The 12,818-nt window shown below is 42.6% G+C and overlaps 1 protein-coding gene across 3 annotated transcripts in view; it reads left to right on the forward strand.

The window, feature by feature from the left end:
* Window positions 1-12,473, forward strand: part of Rdh12 (retinol dehydrogenase 12) — a 34,133-nt gene extending 21,660 nt beyond the window's left edge. For all 3 annotated transcript variants that reach the window (XM_047540448.1, XM_047540449.1, XM_047540450.1), the window contains 7 exons: window positions 1,638-1,911; window positions 3,393-3,511; window positions 3,987-4,142; window positions 4,897-5,001; window positions 5,954-6,163; window positions 7,861-8,050; window positions 11,742-12,473. In XM_047540448.1, the coding sequence (XP_047396404.1) occupies window positions 1,844-1,911; window positions 3,393-3,511; window positions 3,987-4,142; window positions 4,897-5,001; window positions 5,954-6,163; window positions 7,861-8,050; window positions 11,742-11,844 (951 nt within the window). In that variant the 5' untranslated portion in view covers window positions 1,638-1,843 and the 3' untranslated portion in view covers window positions 11,845-12,473. The remainder of the gene's footprint in view (window positions 1-1,637; window positions 1,912-3,392; window positions 3,512-3,986; window positions 4,143-4,896; window positions 5,002-5,953; window positions 6,164-7,860; window positions 8,051-11,741) is intronic.
* Window positions 12,474-12,818: the final 345 nt, after the last annotated feature.

The following is a 12,818-nucleotide window of genomic DNA, read 5'->3' on the forward strand; positions in this document are numbered from 1 at the left end:
TTTTTAGCAAGCCATTTGTGTATTTCTACAATTCTAGATGCTTCGTAATGTACCTTCTAATGTATCTTTCTCCAGAGTTCTACATACTGTTCTTTATGGCTCTCTACTTCCCAGACATACTCAAGATAAATAGAGTCACCAACTTCCTAAGTGCAGGGAGTCAAGAGAGTCCCCCTGGGAACCCTCTGATCAGCCTTTCTGTTGTTCAGATCCATGAGATTCTGGAGGGGCAGGAACTATGTCTTCCCCACACTGAACACAGGCCTGGCACAGAGAAGCGCTCAGTTAGTGCTTGTTGGGTGGATGGATGAATGGTGAATGCAGGAGGGAGCACATGTCCACCAAGGAGCTTTTGTTTTGAGATATTGCCTGGGCCACCTCCAACTCCTGCACTCAAGTGATCTTCCCACCCCAGGCTCCTGAGGATCTGGGACTACAGGTGTAAACTACAGTGCCCTGCTTTTGCCTCATCTTTAATAGCATTCAGTTAAAATGTCACCCTTGCCAGGTGTGGTGGTGCATACCTGTAATCTTGGGAAGCTGAGGCAGGAACATGGCAAGTTTGGGGTCAGCTTGAACAACTTAGAAAGATCCTGTCTCAAAATAGAAAAAAATCAATAGAAAGGGCAGGGGATGTGACTCAGTGGTAAAGCAATTCTGTGTTAAAAAGGAAAAAAAAAAGGCACCCTCTTTCCTCACCTCTCCCTTTCTACATCAAACCCTGAGTAAAGCAAGTAGAATAGGTAGGAAGACAGTGATCAATACAATTAAGCAGAACAGCCGACTCTCCCACAGTGCTTAGTATGTGCTAGTTTCTGTCTTAATTTTTCTACCCATTTAATAATTGAATATTTAAAACATATATATATATATATATATATAGATAGATAGATAGATATAGCTCCACTGTTTTAAATACCTATATACATATTAAAACTATACCCATTGTGCAAGTGAGTAAACTGAGTTAACAGAGAGGTTTGGTAACTTTCCCAGGGCCACAGAGCTTGTAAGAGATATGAATGTGTGTGTTAACTCCATCAAAGTATAACATAAAGCATAGAAAATGCACAAATCAAAAGTGTATGACTCAACACATTTTCACAGTGAATGCACCCGTGTACTAGCATCCAGATCCAAGACGAGAACACTGCCAATCCCCTGGGAGCTCCGGCCAATCCTTCCAGTCACTGCCCCTTCCTCCTCAAGTGTAACCACTCTCCTGATCTGTCTTACCATTCCTCTGAGAGTTTCTTCATCGTCTTTCTATTTTCATCACACAAGTATTTCAAGCATCATAATGTCTGGTGTTTTGTTTTATTTCACTTTTTTTGATATGGGTTCTCACTATGTTGCCTGGGGCTGGCCTTGAACTGCTGGGCTAAAGCAATCCTACTGCCTCCCTCTTCCAATTGCTGGGACTCCAGGCATGTGCCACCATGCCCGGCTTTCATGAGGTCTGCTGCTAAAGTTTAAAGTGTCTTTTCTTACAGGAGTAGAGGTGGGTTGGTTGGGAGAACACATTTCTAGAAAGGAGACATAATTGGGGGTGGCAGAGTTAGGCGGCAATTACTCCCATTTCCTCCAAATTCTCTTTGCAAGAGGCTCTAATCTTTCTTCTATTCCCTCTGCTCCAGGACTACATCTCCCAGGAGGCTCTGCTCTGACAGCTCTCGGATTTAAATAGGATTCTGGGTTCTGCTTAGAGCCAAGCTGTTGCTGAGCGCCTAGGTGTGAGACGAGCAAGAAGCAGCTGAAGCGGCCAAGAGTTGGAGCCAGATCCTGAGCCCGAGCCAGAGTTGCAGTTGAAGCTGGAGCAGCAGCAACTAAAGACGTCAAAAAGATGCTGGTTATCTTGGGACTGCTCACCTCCTTCTTTTCGCTCTTGTATATGACAGGTCCATCCATCAGGTTTGTCTTAATTCAGCCACTTATAACACTAGCTCACAAAACCTGGCATTGGGAGCTGGTTCTTTCTTGCTGAAAAAGAGAGACAGGGAAGGAGGCTGAGGGAGAGAAAGTTAGAGCAGAAGAGGCAGGAAAGAAAGAGAGGTTATGGATACCATGGTGGAAAATGAGAAGGGCAAACTGGGGCTGTGGAGGTGGGGCTGATTTGAGTTCTGATGCTAGAGGAAGGCTGCGGGAATGACTGTAAGTAGCTCAAGACTCATCTTAGGAAGTCTTCGCTCTTTCACATGATTCCCTTGAGATTCTCTGAAGCTCTCCCTTTCTTCTCTTGTCCCTAATCAAGGTGGTCCTGCTAGGTTGTGTGTATGGCAGGGGACATTGCTGAGGGACTCATTGTTAAGTACCAGGCATCCTGGGAAGGAAACCAACTCTGCCCTCTGATAACTACCCTCAGTAAATGTTCTGGGATGACTCTATAGTCTGGACTTCTGGAGATGTCAAAAAATGTGTATAATGAATAGAGAATTTGAAATTACTGGTGATAAAGAAGGTTAAATGGATATATCAGGGACAAAGTGTCATTTTAGGTCCTAGCATAGAGACCTGGGTTCAGATTCCAGTTCTGCCACCATGAGAAGTGGTTTTAACTTCTTTGGGCCTTATTTTTCTCCACTGACATGCAGAGATAATACTGCAGTGGTTGAGAGGATTAAGATAAATTATGTACGGAAAGCACCTAGCCTGGTGGCTGGCGGTCAAATGATGCTCAGAATTGTTAGCTCTGCCCCTTTCTGGTCTCTCTCACTCCCTTTGCTGGGAATTGAACCCATGGTCTTGTACTTGCTAGGCAAGCACTCCACCAACTGAGCTATATCCACAGCCGATCTCTCTCTCTCTCTCTCTCTTTAACTTGAAAAGTCAACAAAGGAAGTTTTTTTTCTGTGTGACAAGGGCCAGAACGAAATCTGTAATATGATGGCAAAAACTCTGAGGATTCCCCACTCTCCAGAATAGGAGAGCCAGCCAACTGCGTGCTGCCCTCCGGGATGCTGTTCATCAGTTACTCACAGAGATGCTTATTGGAGACCCAGGGCTCAGGATCATCCATCCCACTAATGCACATCACTTGTGATTTTTGAATGTGGGTCACAGAAGGAAACTGACCCTGGGAACCTGTACAGATGTGTTAGATATCTTTGTTACTTGACAAGGAAAGTCCCCATTGGCTCTGTCTCAAGAGCACTTAGTCTGTTTGTCCAAGTGATCTTTTGTAGCCTCTGGGCACAGGACCTTTCAACCTGTGCTTATGAGCTGGTCACTACCTTGCCCAGTAGGAATATTGTCCTATGCAGAGTATCTTTTTCTGGCCTCCTGACTCCAAAGTAAAAGATAATTCTTCTTAGAGGCTGGATGGCTATAAGTCATGCATCTCAGTGTGGGGTTGGGAAGGTTGGCATTGATGCTTTTGTTTCTCTTGCTGACAGGAAGTTTTTTGCTGGTGGAGTATGTAAAACAAACACGCAACTTCCAGGGAAGGTAGTGGTGATCACAGGTGCCAACACTGGCATCGGCAAGGAGACGGCCAGAGAGCTGGCTCGCAGAGGTGAGTCCTTCCTCTTCTGCCTGTGCATAGCTTGCCTCTTGCCCTCCTCACTTAGGGCTCCACCCTTCCTCCTAGGCTTGGAACCTCCCATAGGAATTCAAGGAACCTGGGATTCAAGTCCAACATGACACTAACTGACTCTGGCTTTCAACACCTCCCTTCCTCCCTGTTCCTTCCCTATTATATAAAGTAAGGAAAATAATGATGTCCATGTAAAATATTTGTCAAGTCAGTTATTCTAATAGGATATGCTAAGCAGCATTAAATATAGGATTGTAAAATCAGGGTTCCCAGTCTGGGGTTAAGCAAGAAGACTGAGCAATGCTCTCAGAAGCATCTGGAAGGAGCAATGTGAACCCTCCACTGTTTTAGGGGTGGCTGAGACAACACTCTGTCCATCAATCCCAAGTTCACTTATTATTCCTCTTTTTCAGCCTAGGATCTGAACACATTGCCCTTTTTGTCTTGACCCCAGGAGCCCGAGTATACATTGCCTGCCGAGATGTACTGAAAGGGGAATCTGCTGCCAGTGATATCCGGGCAGATACCAAGAACTCCCAGGTGCTGGTGCGGAAACTGGACCTATCTGACACCAAATCCATCCGAGCCTTTGCTGAGGGTTTTCTGGCAGGTGAGGCCCCAGAGGGTGAAGAAATCAGGGAATGGCTGTTCTATCCTGGACCATCTATGGCCCTTGCCTCAGGACCATCATGATCCCACTGGGCAGGTTCTGCTACAGGAACCAGCAGGACAGGGAATTGGCAAGAGGATGGTGGGTGGACAGGCTGGGCAGGATCCTTATCGACTTTTTGCTCTGCAGTGGGAATGTTGGAGGTGTTGGCTCCAGTCTGGGCTTGTACCTTGGCATCAAGGTGTGGTCCTGATGCCACTTTCTTCTTTCATCCAGAAAATCCACCTTCTGTGGCCACAGGCACTAGATGAATTTGTGCCACTGCCAAAATTCTTCTGGGTCTTAGAAAATGACCAGCTTCTATCAAGAACTATAGAATCCACGAGGGACAGGGACCAGGTCTGCTTTGCTTTACCAGTGGATTCTTAGGACCCAGCAGAGTGGGCTTGACCAGAGTCAGTCATTAGTACATGCTTGATGAATAAATGAATGAACAGTGTCCAGGAAGATATAAGCAACTAAAACTAGAAACCCAATGATAATGGTTATTGAGTACCACTGAAATAGGTCCAAACGAGGGATAGCTGTTGACTGCTAGGCAATACCTTGTCTTAGAAGAAAGAAGCAGAATGAGTGATAACCTTGCTCCAACAAAGAGTGTTTATGCAAAAGGCAAGGGGTAAATACTCAGGACTGTGACAGGCAGCTAGTGGTCTCCTCACTAACACAGGATCTCCTTGGTTGTGCTTGGCAGAGGAAAAACAGCTCCATATTCTGATCAATAATGCTGGAGTGATGCTGTGTCCATATTCCAAGACAGCAGATGGCTTTGAAACTCACCTGGGGGTCAACCATTTGGGTAAGTCTACACGAGTAATTCCAAAATAAAGCACATCTGCCTTGTTCTCTATAGGAAGATGGTCCTATACTAGTGCTGAGAATCTCCAGTGGTCCCCTTAGATTGGGAATGTTGCTTGTTTTCATTGACACTCTCCTAATCAGTCTAAAAAAGTGAGGCCCTGCTACCCATACCATTAAGAAGCCCCAAACCTCAGTTGAGAATTGTGTGCCACAGGTCTGTAATCCCATCTACTGGGGAGACTGAGGCAGGATCACAAGTTCAAGATTAACCTGGGCAACTTAGACCCTGTCTCAAAATAAAAAATAAAAAAAGGTTGGGGATATTGTTCAGTGGTAGAATGCTTGTCTAGCATGTGCAAGGCTCTGTGTTCAATGATGAGAACATCACTCTTGGATGGGATAATGACAGTGCAGGTTTTCCCAGGCAGGACCAGGCCTGGGGTATGTAGGAATTTGGGTGTGACTAGAGGAGTCAAATCCATATGAGATGCTAGCAAGTCAAAGCCTGGTCCTTGGGGGACAGGAAAACCTCAAGAACTTAAGATACAAGACATATAGGGGTTCAGAGTTCAAGGTGATAGTTTTAGAGAGAAGTACATGGAACTCATTCTGTGATCCTAGGCAAATGTCATTTTCTCTGACTCTTCTATCCTTCCTCTGTACATGAGTTAAACAATCATGATCAGAGAGCAGGTGGATTTTTATTCCTGACTCAGGCAAAAGCAAATATACAAAAAATAAATATTAATATTGCTTTACTATAGTCCAGCTCTGGCCCTCACTTTGGGGAATCCGCTAACTCAGATCAAATGACCACTAGCACTGAGTTATTCATGGCATCAGAATTTGTTCACACCCAGAGGATAGTGAGCTAATACTGAAGTCCTGTCCTCAGCTCCCACACCCTAAGCCTAGGCTGACATCAGTGTCTCTGCTGCCTCTCTCTACAGGCCACTTCCTTCTCACCCACCTGCTCCTGGGGCGGCTGAAGGAGTCTGCTCCTGCACGAGTGGTGAACCTGTCATCAGTAGTCCACCATGTTGGCAAGATTCGCTTCCATGACCTGCAGGGGGAGAAGCGCTACTGCGGTGGTCTTGCCTATTGCCACAGCAAACTGGCCAATGTGCTTTTTACTCGTGAACTGGCCAAGAGGCTCCAAGGTAAGTCTGGAGAAAGGGCCAGGGTTAAAATGACAAAAACATGGTCCCCACCCAGACAAGGGGTTCACAAGAACTTCTGAAGTTAGGCTGTCAAACATGCACATTTCAGTAGTAGCTCTGTGTGCTGAGGAGAATGAGGTTGTAAACTATAAACAGAATAGTCTTAGTCTCCAGAGACCTTAATATTGACTAGGATTTAGGAACTTTATAAAGTTACATGTATGTCAAATTTTATCTCGTATCTGTTATCTCATTTGATTTTCACAACTACCTTTTGTAACAGGCAGAGTGGGTATTATTATTCCTATTTCATAGGTCAGAACTGAGGTCCAAGAAAATGGCTGACTCAAGATTATATGGCAAACAATTGGGAATGTAGGAACTCTACTTTAAATCGAGGGTGCTTCCTCCTTTGTGCCATTTGTGGAAGTCACATAGGGAGCTAAGCTATAGGGCTGCCACAGCTTGGAGGAGTGATCAGAGAGGTAGGGCTGGATTTCAGGCCCCAGGGTCTGAGTTCTTGACTACCTCATATTAACCCTGTGTATATGTGGATCCGCCCCATTAACTTCCCTGAATTTGTCTCTTCAGTGGTAGAATAGGTGAGTCTGGCTCTTAATACTTAATGACTCTGTGCTCCTCGGGAGTTTTGCACAAGCTGTTGGTTCTGACATCTGAGAATCCGGGGGACCATTTGCTATAGTGAATAAACCAGGGTTTGAGAGCAACAGTGTTTACTATCAGAATGCCAGGGGCAGAAGCACAGGGTAATTCTCAAAACAAATAATAATTATTATAGCAATTGGGAGTTTATTGTACCATACTCTCTTAACTAATTTAATCTTCAACATTCCTATGAGGTGGGTGCTATTACTCCCCCTCCTCCTACAAATGAAGAGATAGGTGTAGATAAGAAATTTGCCCAAGTAACTTTCCTAGTTGAACCAGAACTCCATTCAGAAAGGCTAGGTCTGAAGCCCATGCTCATTTCTCTACCTCTGGGTTCAGTCTTGGCCCTGTAACCTGCTAGGTATGACCTTGGGCAATTTACTTACTCTCTCTGTGACTCAGTTTCCTCAGCTATAAAATGTAAATGGGCATCTTAATATTACCTACTTCACAAACCTAATTAAATGAGACAATGAAGGTAAAGCATGTTGCATGATAAGGACTGAAAAATAGTGGTCGAAGCAGGGGGTGCCTTGGGAGCAGGTTATTTTCCCTTAATCCCCATCAACATCCTCAGTCTACATAAAATGTGCTTGCTGGGCAAACACATCTCAGAACTAGGCCCTACTCCTCTACCTTCCAATCTGATCACTACTCTGAGCCCCCCAGGAGTAGCAGTGGTAAAGATACTACTGTTAATAATTGATATTTCTACTTACTATGTGGTTTTTTTTTTTTTTTTTTTTTTTTTTTTTAGTAGTAGTACTTTAACCCTGGTATAAAGGTGACATTGAAATAGAAGGACATTGAACCAGGCCCTCCTTTTGGAGCACAGAAGGCAATTAATTATTCTGGAAGAGATCAATTAATTATTGGGTACATTCTGCCTGGCTAGCAGTGGTAACTTCTGGACCCTGGGGTTGGGTTTCCTGAGTTCTCTCTTCCCATTTGCGTGTGTTGCTGCAGAGATGAGCTGTTTCCTGGGCTCAGAGCACGTGTCTAGTCTGATTGTGCCCTCTTTGCCCTAGGCACGGGAGTCACCACCTACGCAGTGCACCCAGGCGTCGTCAGCTCGGAGCTGGTTCGGCACTCCTTCCTGCTCTGTCTGTTCTGGAGGCTCTTTTCCCCATTCGTCAAGACCACACGGGAGGGGGCGCAGACGAGCCTGCACTGTGCCCTGGCTGAGGGCCTGGAGCCCCTGAGTGGCAAGTATTTCAGGTGTGTGGTGGCAGTGTGGGTTTCCTCCTCCACCCTCCTCCACCTGTGTATGTGTGGGACACGGACTCCCTGGGCTTTGCACCAGGTCCCCGAATTTGTGTCTGTTGATGGAATCCAGGTTTGGGTTGGGCCTGTAAACCAACTGTGGTTCCTTTTCCAAAGAAACTTATGTTAGAAAGAATTGCTTTTATAGCTCTATTTTATATCTAGGTGCCACTTTTCTATGTAAACTTTGTAGCTTTCTGAAAGCTGTTAAAGACTGTCCCTGTTGTTTGTGCTATGGGAAGAATATTGTTAGCAGTCCCTCTGGATCCTCTTTCTCCTCTTTTAAACTTTTGGCTGATTTGATTCATGAATTCTTTGATACCACTTAGCACAAAATTGTTGGGGGAAGATCACCTCTCTCTCCAGTGTCAACTCTGTCCCAATGCTGTCAAGATTGGTATTATCTGTTAGAATATAGAAATAGAAATTTCAGTACCGTATCTTATCGCAAACTGAACGTGCAATCAGAGTTTGGGAATAAAGGAAAGACCAGGATTAAATCTCCATCCCATCCCATGATTTGAGTCCACTCTGCTGTCCCAGTTTGTTGAAGGCTGTTCATCAGTGCACCATTTAAGTGAAACACTGGAAATAGCTCAGTGTCCAACAACAGGGAAATGGATAAATGCTAATAAGTAAAGTTGCTTGAGCTCTTACAATGTGTTTGTCACTCTTCTAAGTGTTTAGTATTAGTTCATACAATCATCACATCTCCGAGAGGCAGAAGCACAGGATAATTAAGGAACTGCTCAAATGCATAGAGCTCGTAGGTGGTAGAGCTGGGGTTTTCATCCAGGCAGTCTGACTCCAGTGTGGTGCTGTTCAGTGCTATTGCCAGTAGCCACATGTGGTCATTGAACACTTGAAATACAACTAGTCCAAATGGAGATGTACTGTAAGTGTAAAATGCACACCAAAATTTGAAGAGATAGTATGGAAAAAGAAATTTAAATATCTCATTCATAATTTTTATATTGGTACATGCTGAAATGGTTTGACTATAATGAGTTAACAGATATATTACTAAAATCAATTTCACCCATTTCTTTTACTTTTTAAATGTGGTTATTAAACAAAATTTTAAATTACATGTGTGGCTCACATGGTTTGCATCATATGTTTTTTCTTTCTTTCTTTCTTTCTTTCTTTTTGTTTTGGGGATTGAACCAAGGAGCCCACTAAGTCACATTCCCAGCCCTTTTTGTATTTTATTTAGAGACCCGGTCTCGCTGAGTTGCTTAGTGCCTTGCTTTTGCTGAGGCTGGCTTTGAACTCATGATCCTCCTGCCTCAGCTTCCTGAGCCAATGGGATTACAGGCGTGTGCCACCACACCTGGCTGCATCATATTTCTATTGGACAAATCTTTTCTAGAGTCTCAGTGTACTCAGTCTCAGTCACTACTGTAAAGATATGACAAAATATCATGCCATCATTATATGTAACATTCTCAAATAATATTTGATTAATGGGAAAATGTTGGTAATATAATGTGAGAATAAAACCTATAATACAAAACTATATAAGTATTCATTGTAAATACATACCCAGCTACTGGGTAGTAGTGGTTACTTCAGAGAAGTTTGAGGTAGAGTCAGGTGGTATATAAAGTAGGAGTTTAACTTTATTTTAGGTTTTTCTTTATTATTTAAAAATTTTTAGATGATCGTATATTTATTTGTTATTTTTATGATATATATTTAAAATTATATATATTTAATTATATACAAATATATATTTTTAAATTTTAATTATATATAATTATATATATATTTTTTTAATTTTAAAATATTTTTTTAATTTAAAAATTTGTTCTAATTGACAGTAGAATACATTTTGACACATTGTATATAAATGGATCATTAAATATATTTTTAACAGGAGAAAGATATCCTCCCCAAAGTAAATATAGTATGATTCCAGTTTTACATAAAAGACTATATCTATTTATACATGAACAAAGTAAACAAAGTTATGAAGAAAAGCAGCTAAATAATAGGCTTTTCTTCTTTTATCAGTACTATGTTTTCCAAAGGTCATACAGAACTTTCATAATTAGAAAAAATATATGACTTTTTCAGGTGTTAGCAGGTGTGGTGATAAATGTCTGTAATCCCAGTGACTTGGGAGACTAAGGCAGAAGGATTTCCAGTTCAAGTTCAGCCTGGGCAACTTAGTGAGACCCTGTCTCAAAATAAAAACACCAAAAAGATCTAGGAAAAAAAAATGGGGGAGGCTCCGGATGTAGCTCAGTGGTAGTCACTTGCCTAGCATGTGTGAAACCCTAGGTTCAGTCCTCAAGACTGCTAAAAAACAAAACAAAAGAAAGAAAGAAACAACCCCTCCCTACACACAGAGCAATAAAACAACAAAAAATTTAAAAACCACTGTGAGAACTGTGTTCTTCCTCACTCCACCCCCATTATCCTCTAGTATTCTCTATCCTTCTAGTGAGTACCTATTGCTCACTCTAAAACAAAACAGGGTCACTTAGTATAGGGCTCATGGAACACAGTGAATCTGTGGATAGAATTCAACGAATCTGTAAACTAGAATCAGAAAATAATTTCATCTTTAATTTCATAACCTTTCAACTGATACTTAGCCTTCCCCTTAACTGTGAATGTAGACAGTGAACCCTAGCAGTAGTAGTGATACCCATGACTTTATCACCAGTAGAACTACAAACATTTTCATATAACATTGCAGTTGTTACAAATATATCGTAATGCCACTTCTGCTCACCATACTTTGGAATTTTTGAGACAGGTTATTAATCCTGATGCTACTACAACTTGTGATAGAATACATTAATAAAGAAGCTGATGTATCACTATATCCCAAATTTATTTATTTATTTATTTTTTATTATTTTATTGTAAACAAATGGGATACATGTTGTTTCTCTGTTTGTACATGGTGTAAAGGCATACCATTTGTGTAATCATAAATTTACATAAGGTAATGTTGTTTGATTCATTTAGTTATTTTTTCCCTTCCCCCCACCCCTCCCACCCCTCTTTTCCCTCTATACAGTCCTTCCTTCCTCCATTCTTGCCCCGCTCCCTAACCCTAACTCTAACACTAACACTAACTCCTCCCACCCCCCATTATGTGTCATCATCCGCTTATCAGTGAGATCATTCGTCCATTGGTTTTTTGAGATTGGCTTATCTCACTTAGCATGATATTCTCCAGTTTCATCCATTTGCCTGCAAATGCCATAATTTTATCATTCTTTATGGCTGAGTAATATTCCATTGTATATATATATATACCACAGTTTCTTTATCCATTCATCAATTGAAGGACATCTAGGTTGGTTCCACAATCTGGCTATTGTGAACTAAGCAGCTATGAACATTGATGTGGCTGTATCTCTGTAATATGCTGATTTTACGATAGCTCAGTTGGTAGAGTGCTTGCCTTTCAAGCATAAGGCCCTGGGTTCAATCCCCAGCACCACCAAAAAAAAAAAAAAATTATCCAAATTTATTTAAAAATTTTAAAATGCATTTTAATATGGTTTCTCTGAATTCAGTATGTTATGTTTAATATATTTAGAAATACATTAGAGGAAGAGATCACAAGAATTCCCAGACTGCCAATTCTCACTCCTAATATTCACCTCCCATCTCTGCCTTCCAGTGACTGCAAAAGGACCTGGGTATCTCCAAGGGCCCGAAATAACAAAACAGCTGAGCGCCTGTGGAATGTCAGCTGTGAGCTTCTAGGAATCCAGTGGGAGTAGTTAGCTGGTCAAAAAGCCATGTCTTTATCAGGCCAAATCCATGCCATAATGAAAGGGGACCAAAGAGCAGGCCAACTCGAAAGGATTGTCCTCCTGACTGGCTGCTGCTGCGAATGCTGCCTACTCTGATCTTCCTGCCCTTTATGGAGACCTCGATACACCAGCCCTCATGTGATACTGGCTCCTGGCACAAGATGTTCACACCTAGAGACCATTCTGGAAGACGTGGAGAGTCAGCAACCCTATGGGGAAAAAGGACTGAGCAAATCCCAGACTGGGAATGCGGTGGCAGAAGAGCCTGAGAAGTTGGGTCAATTTCCTCACCAACACCAGAAACACCCACGTGCATGCTCAGCTGAGGTGACAGAAGCAGCAGCACTACCTATTTCCGGGGGCTAGAGGCTCAAACTCTTAATTGACCTCTTTCCTCTTTGGAATGCTAGTCACAACCCTTGGATCAACTCGAGAAGATCATGGCTAACCTTGGCCAAATTTGATTTCATCTTCTGAGCATCCTGGAGCTAGAAGTGAAGCTGGGCCTTCCCATTTTCCACTGTGCAGATGGTTTCTTTTTATAGAGTTCCCTTTACCTCAGTTTTTAGATAAAATAAAGATTTGCATTCATCTTACCGCCCTTCTGTTTTCTTAGGGAGACAGGGCAAAGAGGGGAAGCCTGCCTACCAGTTTAGTGAGCTGTATCTCACCCTACCCACCCAGCCACCCACCCATCACTTTCTTAGAATAAATGCATCTGGGTACAAAATAAGATGGCCCAGATGGGTATTTTCTCAAATTTCTTCTAGAACTAACATTTTATTAGCTGAGAAGTGAAAGGAGTGGATTAAAACACAGCTGCTCAACTCCACCACAGAGTAAGACTAGAGGTGGGACTTGGTTTAATTTGACACATAGATGCAGAAAAGCCAAGCCCCAGCGACCCCTCTCCCATTCATAGCTCTTCTTCCTTCTGGCCC

This window comes from Sciurus carolinensis, chromosome 2 (genome assembly GCF_902686445.1).
Source record: "Sciurus carolinensis chromosome 2, mSciCar1.2, whole genome shotgun sequence".
Lineage (NCBI taxonomy): Eukaryota > Metazoa > Chordata > Mammalia > Rodentia > Sciuridae > Sciurus > Sciurus carolinensis.